This window comes from Eriocheir sinensis, chromosome 31, assembly GCF_024679095.1.
Source record: "Eriocheir sinensis breed Jianghai 21 chromosome 31, ASM2467909v1, whole genome shotgun sequence".
In the NCBI taxonomy this organism is placed as follows: Eukaryota; Metazoa; Arthropoda; class Malacostraca; order Decapoda; family Varunidae; genus Eriocheir; species Eriocheir sinensis.
In genome coordinates this window covers 3610125-3623798 of record NC_066539.1, presented here as the reverse complement: position 1 = coordinate 3623798, position 13674 = coordinate 3610125, and the positions used below count along the sequence as shown (strand labels likewise).

The 13674-nt window shown below is 40.4% G+C and overlaps 1 protein-coding gene across 1 annotated transcript in view; it reads right to left on the bottom strand.

Moving 5' to 3' along the window:
* Positions 1-547: 547 nt before the first annotated feature.
* Positions 548-13674, bottom strand: part of LOC127005805 (tyrosine-protein kinase Btk29A-like) — a 72728-nt gene continuing 59601 nt past the window's right edge. The window contains exons 4-13 of the mRNA XM_050874927.1: positions 10272-10340; positions 10015-10082; positions 9329-9394; positions 9059-9190; positions 7532-7734; positions 6372-6540; positions 5500-5665; positions 2040-2158; positions 1413-1665; positions 548-878 (exon numbers count right to left, since the gene is read on the bottom strand). Of these exons, the coding sequence (XP_050730884.1) occupies positions 798-878; positions 1413-1665; positions 2040-2158; positions 5500-5665; positions 6372-6540; positions 7532-7734; positions 9059-9190; positions 9329-9394; positions 10015-10082; positions 10272-10340 (1326 nt within the window). The 3' untranslated portion in view covers positions 548-797. The remainder of the gene's footprint in view (positions 879-1412; positions 1666-2039; positions 2159-5499; positions 5666-6371; positions 6541-7531; positions 7735-9058; positions 9191-9328; positions 9395-10014; positions 10083-10271; positions 10341-13674) is intronic.

Below are 13674 nucleotides of genomic sequence, written 5' to 3'. Positions count from 1 at the left end.
TCATTAATAATTTAGTGTCACCATCATTTATTCACTTAAATCTTAAAACCCCTCTGCTTACTTTCTTACTTCTTTATGCAGAATAATCTGCATTAATTCATAGAGACTTTTTACAAATTCTCAGAAAAAAATGCGGTACTACTCTTTGATTCTGAATTACAGTCAAGATAATATATTAATAGTTTAATAATTTGTCTAATTGCACTTTTTTTTTTTACAGATTCCTCATGGTTGGTAGTGTCACTCACCAATGTTCATGTATAATTTAAATCACAAGTGTTACCTCACCATTATCACTTCACTTAAATACCTGATGCCTTCTGCACTACTTCTACCTTCTTTATGCAGAATAATCTGCATTAATTTTCAGAAAATTCTTACAAATTTTCAGAAAAAAATTTGTAATTTCTGTTTACCCTGAATTAGTCAGTCAAGATACTATATTAATAGTTTAAATAATTTGAATTGCAACACCTGTTGGCAAAAGTATGAAGTATTTGACAAAAGTTTTGTGATATGTACAGCTTAAAAAAAAAAAAAAACCTAGTACTAGGGTATTTTTTTACTTGTTTCAGAATTTACCATATACAAGAGTCCATTATTATCACAAGTGTTAATTCATTTTATATAATCTTATATCTAATTGCACACTTTGTCATTCATAGTATTGCAAGTAATTAAAAATAACTTTTAGCAAGTCATCTTGGCCACAACATTCTGCACTGTTTACAAATGACTGTTTATACAGTCATATTGAGTGTGAGCTCGGGGGTGGGGGCGACATGGCTATGTGATATTCATTCATCTGCAAAAGTTCTTAAAATTTCACTGAAGGATGGCCGTGCTTCTGCCTGTGGAGTCCAACACTGCCGCATAACCTGGAAACATGATAAAATTGTTAACTTAAGTGTAAAATCAGCAATGAAGTAACCTAAATACTCAAGTTTCAGCTTGTAGAGACATTTTATAGGCATAAGAACTGCATAGCAATAAAGTAACCTAAATACTCAAGTTTCAGCTTGTAGAGATATTTTATAGGCATAAGAACTGCAAGGTTGTATAAGGCTGGCTATCCATTGGCCATGGACTAGCTGCAGTTAACTACATTTCCTGGAGAAATGACACTGGCATCCTAGAATAATGCTACATCTCAGATCATGAGGTGCAAATAGATCAATGGATATGAAAAAATACAAAGTGATTAGTTAGGGAAAAAGTAAATGGTTCATATCAACACTATGGTTAAAAGTGAATAATTGTATCAAATACAACATGACTTGTCAATTAGTCAGTGGGGGCATACGCCAAGGGGGGCACACTGCCTCACCCACCCTATGACACTAAACCCAGCAGTTCCTCCAGACATATGGCAGGATTGATCAACTTGCTCAAGCCACCCCCTTAATACTTACGCAATATACATAATCTGGGCAGTATCTAGGCTGCTCCAGAACCCGTCCGCTCTGCACCATCTCAACCACTTCTGGGTTCTTCATCCTGCCATATGGCATCTTTCCACAGGTGTACACTTCCCACATCAGCACACCAAATGCCCACACATCAGACTTGGAGGAGAATCTCATAAAATTGAGCACTTCTGGTGCAGCCCATTTGATTGGGAACTTAGCACCCCCAGAGCTGGTGTACTCATCATCAACAACATACCTGATGGGGAACAATATTTGAATATTTATAACACTTAGGACTCAATGCCAATAACCGCAAATGCTGTATGTATATATTTTAAAATAAGATATAAATCAAGAAATGCATCAGTGGCATGGAAAAGGAAACCTGTGAAATAATATTAATTCAACTGATGTAAAGCTGTGCAGATATATTAAGATCTTCAGAATATTGCAATATGCAACATGTGAAAAACAAAAAAAAATATTGAAAGTATCCATTACCCTAAGCAAACCTATGGATAAAATAGCAGGATAGAAGCGAAAAGATAGAACTTAACATGTAATTTTTACAAAACTTAGCCATGTCCTTATAATGGGTCACACATGCATTGTGATAGTGTTTCTTCTTACCGTGCAAGACCAAAGTCTCCTACTTTGATTTCAGCATTTGCTCCTACCAAACAATTTCTTGCTGCTAAATCACGGTGAATAAACTTTTGCTTTTCTAAATACTCCATACCAGCACAAACCTGCAAAAAAGTGAAAATCTTGTCAAAAGGGCAAACATGTGAAGGGCAAGAGGTGTAGATAGGAAGAGATGGGAGAAGCTGAGCAAAGAGAAGAGTCTGAAATAAATTATTAAATTTTAAAGATTACCATATTTGCTGGTTTATAGAGTGCAAATAGAGGAGGAGGAGGAGATTGTGAAAAAAACAGGGGTCACATTTGGTTAGAGAGGTTTTCCCTCTCTTGATAGTATTCAAAGTGCAGGAGGGAGGAAATACAGAGAGTAAGGTATTTGTAGATAGATCGGTTAGGGAAAATCAAGAGAGTAAATGACAATTATGGTAAGAAAATATCAGTAAAATATCTGGAGAACAAACAGCTCTTCTGGAAAGAAAAATAGATGAAGAGTGACATGAGCAAGCTAAAGGAAAGTGATGGAGTAACAATGAAAATGAGTAAGGAGATAGAGGAGTTACAGAAAAGGCATTTTGAATGTGACTGACTACTGTGTGGGAAGGAGAGCATGGAGTGGCCAGTATGAAAATAGTGATTACAGTGTGGCCGTATCTACAAGGGGAAGTGGAGGGGAGCGACATAGAGGAAAAGTGTAAAGTAGGAGAAAATCCTCGAACTGATTTCTGGAAATTGCATCATACAAGTTGACTTTTTGAGCCTGAAAAAAATTCTCCAAAACTAGGGGTTGACATACAGCTAGAATAAAATGTGAGCCTACACCACCGAATGGCAACCGCGGTTGCCCGTACGCTCAACCGGGAGTGGGTCGTCGGTTATCTGTACGGATGGAAAACAGTTGTGGGTATGAGCAACTGCATATGTATGTAAATAAACAGACGGCGGCAGTGGCTGAGGAGTGAGGAGCAGTGGAAGATGACCATCCAAGAGACTCGTAAAGTGAACAGCAGAGCTGCTTTGTTTACTATTTAATTGACAAGATAAGAAAACACCCCATGCTGCAAGACCACAGGCATGAAAACTTCACCAAGAAGAATTAAAAAAGAAGTGAATGGTCCGTTCTTTGTTTACGTTGTGGATACAGTAACTGACCTTGGCCATGTGAAAAAAGGCCCAATGGGATACCAGCTTAACACGTTTTTGCGACAGGTTGTCGTATACCATACAGTAGCCTATCCACATTTAAGTTTTGCCCTACCAGTAACCTACTGTATTTTTAGGGCTGATTTACAGGGCACATATATGCCTGACCCATAATTTTGAGCTAATAATCTGGAGGTCGACTTGTACGCCACAATTTACAGTATATAACAGAAATGCTGTAATCTGGTATGGGAGCAGAATTGGGTATTGGAAGCCTGGAGAAAGGCCCTGATTGTGTTACTGCTTAAAAGAAAAGGTAGTAGGGATGGTTTTAACAGTTATAGGAGAATAAGCTTACTAAGTGTATCAGAAAATGTATTTGGAAAAGTTTTGAATGCAGATGACTGATGAACTGATAAAAGTGTTTAAAGTGTAGGTCTTACCAAAGGGAGATATGTTAATCAATTTTTTGAACTGAAAATGGTATTTTAAATTACCTAGATAAGTATAAAAAGATTTTTGCTGCTTTCATGGATCTGGAAAAGGTTTATGACAGGGTTGACAGTAAGGGTTTCTGGTACATCCTGAAGAGAAAGAAGAGGGGAAGGCATTTACTTGAAGGGATCATGTTTTTTTAGAAGGATGACAAAGCTTTTGTGCACAGTGAACAGGGAGGGAAGCGAAAGTTTCGGTGTTGGTGTGAGACAGGTGTGCGATGTAACTGTGGCTGTTTAACACTTGTATGAAAGAAATGAAACCCAGAGTGAGTTAGGTCCAAAGTGTAATGTGTATATTATAATGTACATATGAATGTATGATGGTATGTGTGGCGACACCTGGTCGGTGTCGCACAACAGGATGTTTAACAACACGTCCTGTTGTGTATCCTGTTGTGCGACACCGACCGGATGTCACCACACGTACAGTCATACATTCACATGTAAATTATAATATACACATTACAAAAGGTGAAAGTGATAGGTACAGAGTAACCTTTGGTGTCAGGCCTATTTGCAAATGGTGGTGTTTTTTTTGCAGAAACTAAGGGGGTCCCGCAGAGAATTATGAATGAAATTTATGTGATGTACAATACGAGAAAGTTGAAAGCAAATGTTGGCATAAGTAAGAATATCGTGTTTTGAGAGGGCAAGAGAGCAGACTATTGATTTTGCAATGCCATATAGATTAGAAAAGAAAGCATAAACAGTTTCAGATCTGACTGGGGAGAGAAAGGTTGGAGGAAGTGATGGAGTGAAATTTAAATACTTAGGGACAGTTCTATTTAAGTATGGGAACATGTAGGGAGGGGTGAGGGTAAGGGCAGTGAAGGGGAAACAGGTAATGGGTGCATTGTAGAGTTATGAAAGGAAGTGTGAGAATGGGGGTAAAGAAGGGTATAAGAAAGAGCCTTATCCTCTAAAATCTGTCATATGCAACAGAGACGTGGACGTGGAATGTAGCACAGCAATCACAAGTACACACAGTGGATATGAGCTATATAAGAGATGCGATGGAGAAAGCAATGAAGGTGTGTATGAGAGGTTTGGTATGGGTGTAACACTGAAGGGAGCAGATTTTGGAATGGTCGAAGCATGGCACTCTGAGATGGTTTGGACATATAATGAGGATAAACAAGGACAACTTTATGAGAAAAGTGTATGAGGGCAAGATTGGGAGAGAGGGTGTAAGATTTTATAAGTAATTTTAGCTTTCACTTGATTTACAGTCATACCTCGGTTTACGAGTGCCTTAGTTTACAAGTGTTTTGATTTATGAGCAAAAGAATCTCGCAAAAAATGCCTTGGATTATGAGCGGTAACTTGGTATACAGGCATCCTGTTCCTTTTTTTATTTATTTATTTTTTTTATTTTTATTGTTGCCACCCCCTGGATGGGGACACAGGCTCGTGCCATTGAATTTGAATTGCCTGTGGTTTAGTTGCCTCTCAGCAGGCAGCCTGTGAACGTGACTGTCGTCCCTTTAAATTGTTTTTTCAGAGTCAGCAAACTTCGCTACTTATTTGCATTTCTTGATATTTTTTTCTTTCATAAGGCAGAATAATCTCTTCCAGAACCAACAATATATAATAATGCCAGGAAAAAAAGAATACTCATGGGTGATATCGATAACATGATAAAAATTTTGCTACACGGTCAGGCCATTCCACGAGGCCCCCTAGGGAGCCCCAGACGGATGTCGCAGTGGAAAGAGAAACTTATTAAACTTTTGGTGTGTCAAAGGGTTAAGTAAATAGACAACTACATAAAATAGTAATGACTGATGTGGGAAGAAAAGAAAATGACATACTTGCAAACACATGTCCAAGACAGCTGTGTTGTTCATTAGAGTTTTTTCATTGTCTCGGAGGTAGTTCAGCAAGGAGCCATGGCACAAGTACTCTGTCACTATGTAGATTGGGCGACGCTTGCTGCAAACTCCATATAACTGGACTAAGTTTTGATGTCGCAGTTGTCTGAAAAGTATTATAGTAAACATTACAAAGCATGGGCAAGTTGTGAATTCAATGAGCAGACAAATTTTAATATATATATATATATATATATATATATATATATATATATATATATATATTTATATATATATATATATATATATATATATATATATATATATATATATATATATATATATATATATATATATATATATATATATATATATATATACATACAGTTTGTAATTAGATCCTGAGAATTAGTGCTTAAAATAAAAAAAGTATATATTGTTTTCAATATCACAGAGCCACTTTTTAACTTAATCTGTTATTATTACCTGTCATGGATCTTTTGATTATCCTTCTCTATTTACAATGAAAATTGTTTCCTACCTGATATGCCTCAACTTCAGTAATCACATTTCTTTTCAAAAGCAGTTTTAGCAGTTACTACTAAGAGTTAGCTGATATACTAAAATCTATCGATTTTAACTTGAGCTCTTGGGCACGACTCAGGGATTCCCTACGAGACTGTGCTGGTGCCACATCACTCCATTACTCTCTCTCTTTTGCATGGCTATGCAGGGCGCAAGAGTGAGATCTACTTGAGCTGTCCATTGTGTGAGTCACGCCCAAGGGCTCAAGTTAAAATCGATAGACTATATATTATTTCATCATGAAAAATAAGAAGTGATTGAACAAAATAGGGATCCATGCTATTTACCTCATCACTTTAGCTTCCTCAATAAACTCGTCTTCACTCATGGTTCCCTCCTTCATCATCTTTACGGCCACGTCCAGAGAGCGGAGCTTACCACGACGCACCACACCAAACTGTCCGGAGCCCAACTCCTCCATCAGATTTAGTGCACTGGGGTCAATCTCCCACTTGTCTGAAAGTTTGGTCACAAATTTTAAAAAATGGTTATATCAAATTATTCGTGCTGAAAACTTGTAAGCAGACTTAAATATACAGGCAATGAAATGTGCAATTTTGCATTCAACAATGATTCACAGTGTAAGGCAATAGTTTTAAAGTAAAAGTTTCCAATGATGTTTATAGTACATGAGACAACATACAAACAAATATGTTAAAACAAGTTTTAAAGATGCCTTTCTACATCTAAGTGCCTCCATGGTTTAGTGGTTACCCTATAGTCATGAATCTGCGAGGCTGGGTTCGAATCCCGGTCTAGGCAGTCAGTGTCCATCCTTTTCAGGATGGCCTATAAATGGGTACCTGGTGAAATTTTGGGAGGGCAAACTGTGCTAACTCAGAGGTTACACTGGCCCTGCATCCCAGGATAATATGTTCTCACCCAGCACAGACTCAAGGGCCAATGCTACAGAGATTGTTATAGTAGGATATCAATGTATTGTTATTATTTAATATCACCACGAATTAGGCATACAATTGTCAATGGAAAAACCCACGACAGATAGATCACGCCACCTTATAGGAATGTCGTCCGTCAGTGTTTACCGTCTCAGTTTTGTATACTTTGCACTCTGATGGTGCGTGGAGGTCACCTTGACATACGTGACCAATTGTAACAATTATTTTCTAACCTGTAACTCGCCGACTCCTTCACGAGAGTCCGACTGACACACAACGACAGTCGCTCTCGCTCCGTCGCTTCTTGTACATAAAGGCTACGAATATAATTCGCCTTAAGGAAGCTGAAGTCTTAATGAACACCCTTTAAACGCCCCCCGACAAGCCCGTTACAAGATGAGCACCAAGGCCACATGCAGCTATAGTGTATGTTCCCAGTTTTACCTTCCCTTTTCTATTACATCTTTGTGGAAAATGATAATGCCTTTGTCTGATATGGATTGGAACATTAAAAGACTACACACTGTTAAGGTTTGTGTAATACATACCATGGCCCAGTCCTGCAGTTGTAGGAGCCTGTCTCCCTTGTAAGGGTGGCCTGAGTCTTGCACATAATCCAGCTGGGTTGTGCTGGTGCCTGTATATTAGTTCAGGAATGGTTGGGCATTTGATATGATGTGCAAGATAATAATTCCCTTCCTGGTCCTTCTTGATGTGGTAATGTTTCACCTGCGGCCGAGACCTGGGGAGACAGTGGGGGAATTAGATAAAACCAGTACACAGTCTGTAAAATAATGCTGGAATTATTTTGTAAATTGTGGAAAAAAGAATTAATCAAGTTGGGCAAGCCTGGACAGGGGGACAATTCTGGAGAGTTGCAATATTAATTTTTCCATTTTAGGTCTACTGAAAAGTTGCATATAGAGCTGTCTTTTTAGTAGGGGTGTACCAGTACAATTTGTAGATACCAGTACATACTCATACATTGCCAAAATGAACTGATGCTAGAACATACATAGAAAACATTGATTTTAGTGAATATATTTAATTATTTACTTAACCCAAGACCATGAATTTGAAATTCATTATTGATTACTTTATTTTTTTTTTAAATTCAGAACAAATCAAATGCTACATTATAATCAGCCATGCCATGCAACAGTAATGCAAGTCAGAAAAAAGCTGAGAACTGGCAGAAGACAGAGTCCCTCCTGACCCCTGATTGGCTGAGGGTGAGGTGAGACAGAGATGCAGAAATTCTTAAGAGAAATCTAGAACATGAAAAACAGTTTGTTGACAATCTTCCTTCAACAGTGGAGTTGGGCATATATAGTTTCTTAGACCACCTTTCAGATATTCTATTTTGCAGTCTGCCAAAATATCAGCTGCTGTTACTGAGGAAGATGTGTAATAATACTATGATAATCATTTGAAGGTGCTCCTGCAAGTCATATTATTATAAACTATGATGAAACCAACATTAGAGAACCATTGACAGGTGATGATTTCGAAAAAAATGAGCCAAACATGATATTATGGACATGTTAAAGTTGGTGGACCAATTAATGCCAACTAAATCAGACAATCTGATTGCCTTTTTTATTATTATTTTTTTTTTACAGGAAAGGAAGCAGCTCAAGGGCAACAACAACAAAAAAAAAGGTGTAGAAGAAAAAGCCTTCTAATCACTGCTCCTAACAAGATAAAAGTAAAGAGTGGCCAAAAGAGAGGTCAATTTCAGGTGGTGAGGTGTCTTGATACTCTCCTCTTGAAAGAGGTCAAGTCATAGGCAGGAGGAAATACAGACGAAGGAAGGCTGTTCCAGAGTTTACGAGAGGAGGAGAGGAGTTTCCAAAGGATAATGATATCCTCATAGACTGGGTAAGAACAGTTTTCATTCCTGATGTTCACTGGCAACGTACACAAGACTTTACTTTGTGACAACTTTTCTTCGCATATTTCGTCTGAGGTAGTGCAGCTTTGTGAAGGCAACATACAAATGTTGTTTCCTCCACAAAGTTGAACACATTTACTGCAACTACAAGGTCTCCACTCTTTACAAGGCCTCCACTTACTGTTTTGAGAAGACAGAGAGTGTATAGATTCCAGAGTTGGTGGTAGAGTTCCGGACAACAAAGCCGCCTTCCCGTTCCTGTTTCATTAACAACACCTCTGCTCGCTGTCTGGTGGCGTCCCCCAAGTACCACCTGCGAACACACCCAGACATTCATTGCACTGATATGAGAGTACACAAATTGAACTCAAGAACAAATGCTTTTTCTGATAAATATTTATATGGTACAGGAAAAGCTAAGAGTAACTATTAATGCAAGTAGTCTACTTACTCATACTGCTGTAGACACATGCTGCCCTGCTCCCTCACATAGTTACTTGGAGCAAAGCCCTCAAGTCTGCAAGACAATCAGCCAGTTAGTAAGGAATGACATGTCTATTAATGTTCAGAATGTCCTGGAGGGCTAGGACATTTTAAAGCTACTCGATTGTGATTGTCTCCATCTTTGCTTCACCTTCTACTAAATAAGGTTGATGACTTGCCAATCTCCAGGCAAATGTATTATGCAAGGTCTTTCGTTCTGTTGATTAGAAGGTGATTTAATAATCTCCAGAGCTAGGCAGCTAAGACCATATAGCTCAACCAGGGTTACAAGAGTGCTACCTCTCTCACCAAGAAGCTGCTGTGGGCTGGGATTGAACTCTCAACCCCTTAGCTTAGTCGTCAATCAAGCACGAAACCTATTGAGCCACCCGGCCCACTATAAAGTGCAGGTGTGGTAGAATATTTCTAGGTACTAGAATATCTGGAGATGGGATTTCACAATATTCTACCACACAGGCAGCAATGTTTCTTTCCATTGTTGTACATAAGGAGGCAGTTGAGGCTAAAATATTACCTTTTCTGATTTACATTTTCATGATAATGTAATTGGTTTTCACAGAAAGATTTTTGCTTTAACTAATTGTTGCTTATTGATTACAATACATCTATAAATTTAAATTGGCCTTATCATACCCAGTCTGGATGTTCCTCATCCTCCACCAGTGTTCCTGTTCATCATTGAGGACTTCCAATTCGTCGTGCTGGAAAATGAAAACAAATTTAGTAATCTGTAGCATATGGAACAGTGCTCTGATGTCGATCAAGCATTATATTCATACAAACTTTTCATTAAGTACAACACTGATGAATTAAATGATAAGCATGGAACAGACATTACCTATCTTGATGGAGTTATATACCTACTAAAAATGAGTTCACTGTATACTTACTTTTCGAAGTGACATATCCCCGGCCTCCGTCGCGTCATAGTCGTAGAGGGCGACAACCATCTTCCTGTGCTGTTGGAGAAGAGACACTGCATTAATAAGGTATGCACGCTGTGACTGGGAGGGACGAGAAATAAAGATGCACGTGTATGAGAAACTCGTGACAACTTACAGTACAGCTCAGGACTAAGGTGGCTGCACAGAAGAGTATTTAACTGGCTTCTGATCAAATTCAGGAAATGGTGGCTCAGCATCATGCTATATGAAGCACACACACACACACACACACACACACACACACACGCGCGCACCAAAACTCAAGCCACTGGGGAACCAATGAGGTGTAAATAGCAAAGTGGCGCCTAAACATGAAGCAGGAGTCTAAACATAAGAATGCTTAAACCACGGTGAGAGAAAACTTTGGAAAGAGTTTCAGGAAAAAGTAAAACAAACAAACTAGAGAACAAGATATGGCCAGAAGAGGAAATATTATTCCTGGAAAGTGATGGCTGTGAATATAAAAAAAATGTTATGGGAACCAGAAGTGGGCAGAGATGAACCAGAGACGGACAACGGTGCGTCCAGGCGACCCCCGCATATACTGTAAAAACTTTGCCGCAATATTTGTTTTCTTGCGATTACGTCTAAGCCACCCTGGCAGCTCCGGTCTATAAGAGTTATTAAGGCCTCTCGTCATTAATTTTCATGAAGCCTGCCTACTAAAACATGTTTCTTCACACTGCCACCACAAGTGCCTTCCCCTCTTCGATATTTTTTGTATTATTTTTTTTCACCAGCAGCAGCAACATTCCCCACTAATTACAATCTTCAGCTTATATAGTCATCACTAATTGCATCATTATCTTAACTACATTATTTGTCAAGTTCAGAGCCAACAGCGATACCACGCATTATTATCATTTTCCTCCTCTTCCTGCTCCTGCCCAGTATTAAAAAGAAGATACCGGAGGAGGGAAAAGGGGGGTGGGGGGCCTCTCCGTTATCAGCAGCCTCAACTCATCACCGTCGCCCCCGCCCGCCCCCACAAGGCCGCTGACAATGCACGCCGCGGCCTGACGGGGGAAGGGGGATGCGTAACTACAATGCTCTGCCTCATCTACGCCGCAGAAGGAAAAGAGAAGGCGAAGGAAAAGATGAGGATGACTGATAGCTTACAAATCCTCACTACCCTCGTTCCCCCTCCATACCTCTACAACATGCAACAAACGGATCCTTTTGTGTGGACGAAGAGAGAAGGCGAGGGAAAGACGAGGATGACTGATCGCTTACATATCCTCACTGCCTTTGTTCCCCCTCCATATCCCCTACAATGGGCCTACAACATGCAACAAGGGCACACTTTAGTACTTATGTGGGCGGCGGGGGAGGCTGGAACAGGCAATAAAGCAGAGACAAAGGTCTTATAAAAAATATGAGTATACACAAGAACGTGCTTCGAGGCCACCAGCTCTCCCTAGCTCGGCCGCCATTAATTGACTAAGCTTCCTAACCTCTTCCTCTTGTCCTTCTCCACGTCCCCTCCACTACCTGGATGCCTCAGCTTCTCCACCTCTCGCCACACTTGTAAGAAATCACCGTTTTGCGCTACAACGCTGAAGGACGCATGCAAGGGAGATAGCGATGTGTGTGTGGCAGAGGAAGGGTTCTGATCTCTGGAGTAAAGCTGTGTTGTGATGGGTGACGGTAGCCTGTGGTGATGGTTAGGGCGCACCGTGTATAAGACCTGCCAACGCCGTAAATTAAGAGCTGTATTTATCGGGATTTAAGTATGGATGATTGTGCCTGTGCTCCTGTCATAATGCTTCGGTATTTCCTCTTATGTAGCAACTTTAAATTATTCATGGATGTCCTGCGCCTCTACGTGTCCATGTGCTCCCACTACCTCAACCTGTATATCCTGCTCAGTCTTAATGCTTCTTTATCGGGGAAACCAATTTTGTGTGTATAGTACATGGTTGTTACTTGTGTGTTGCTGGTACAATTCTTTAAATGATTGTATATATTTTATTTCGTTTGTGTGTGGGTGTGTAATCACTGAGAAGCAATAATCTGGTCTGTTACTGATCATGACTTGCATCTCTTCTTTCATTCTCGACCCTGCCTTTCCTATACCCCCGCCACGCCTCAAATCGCTACCACTAATACATGAATTAATCTAAAACCCTGACCCATCGCATCCTCATTCCTCCTCGTCCCGGAATATGTGCACTCATTAGACTACACAATCAACCAAACCTCGCCTCGATACACAACAACAACAACCAGACAATAGAGAATGGTCCACAAGGAACAATGCGCAGCGGACAACAACCAAACACCACCACCAGAGAAGTATAACAACGCCTAGCTGGCCCACGACCCTTCCCGCCCCTCCTCGAGTGCTGCGGGGAAATAGGAGCTCCGTCGTTACATTTTCCAGATGAGAACGTCTAGCACCCTTTTCATCTTGGCCGGGAGCAGGTGGAGTGTGGCTGGTGGTAAGGGTGGGGGGAGGGGAGGTAAAGGAAAGAGGTAAAGAGGGGAAAGAAAAGATAGGTAGGTTTGAATGAGGCTAGCCAGGATGGGGAGGAAAGATGGGGTAGGATTGAGGTTGAGGAGAGAAAAGAGTTGAGGTTGGAGGGCGAAGAGAAGAATGAAAGAGAAGAGAGACAGAGAGGGGGAGGGATCTTGCTAGTTCCTATTCCACCAGTCCCTTTTCCTGCACTCGTTCCCTCTCCTCCCTTCCAGTCCACGAGTTCCAGGCCTCTCATCCCACACCTTCATTTCCACAACACATTCCATCCATGCGCCCCCCTCCTTCACCCCCCCATTACGTATACCTTCCAATCTCACCTCTTCCAGTCACCCCCACGCCTCCTTACACCCACACTACACCTTCCCGCCTCACGCCCCTCGCAGCCAGGCCTTTCCCGCCACCAGACACCCGCGTAACTCCCTCGCCGCGGCATTACCCCCGGAACGGCTCCCATAAACCCTGCCACAACGGCTTCCAGCAGGTGGGCGCTTGATAAGGGATCCCGCCACATCGATCCGCCACACACATACAGGAAAGAAACGGTGAAAAAATGGAAGAAAAATATTAAGGTTTTGGGAATTATATGGCAGGGAAAAATATATTAATGATGATAACTTGGAGACTGATGGCTGTGGAGAGAAATAAAAAGAAACTAGAATGAGCGTCGAGCCTCTAGTGAAACGAAAACGAAAACAGTTAATCCTGGGAAAAGAAAAAAATGTAGATAAAAAAAATAATTTGATGGTAAGGGATTTTTGGTTGTAGGAAGGAACAAGGATACGTATTTGCACGAATGATTAAACAAAGCTTTTTTTTCTGAAGGGGAGATACATAAGAAAAAATGATAAGATTACATTTTTGGAAGGTTTG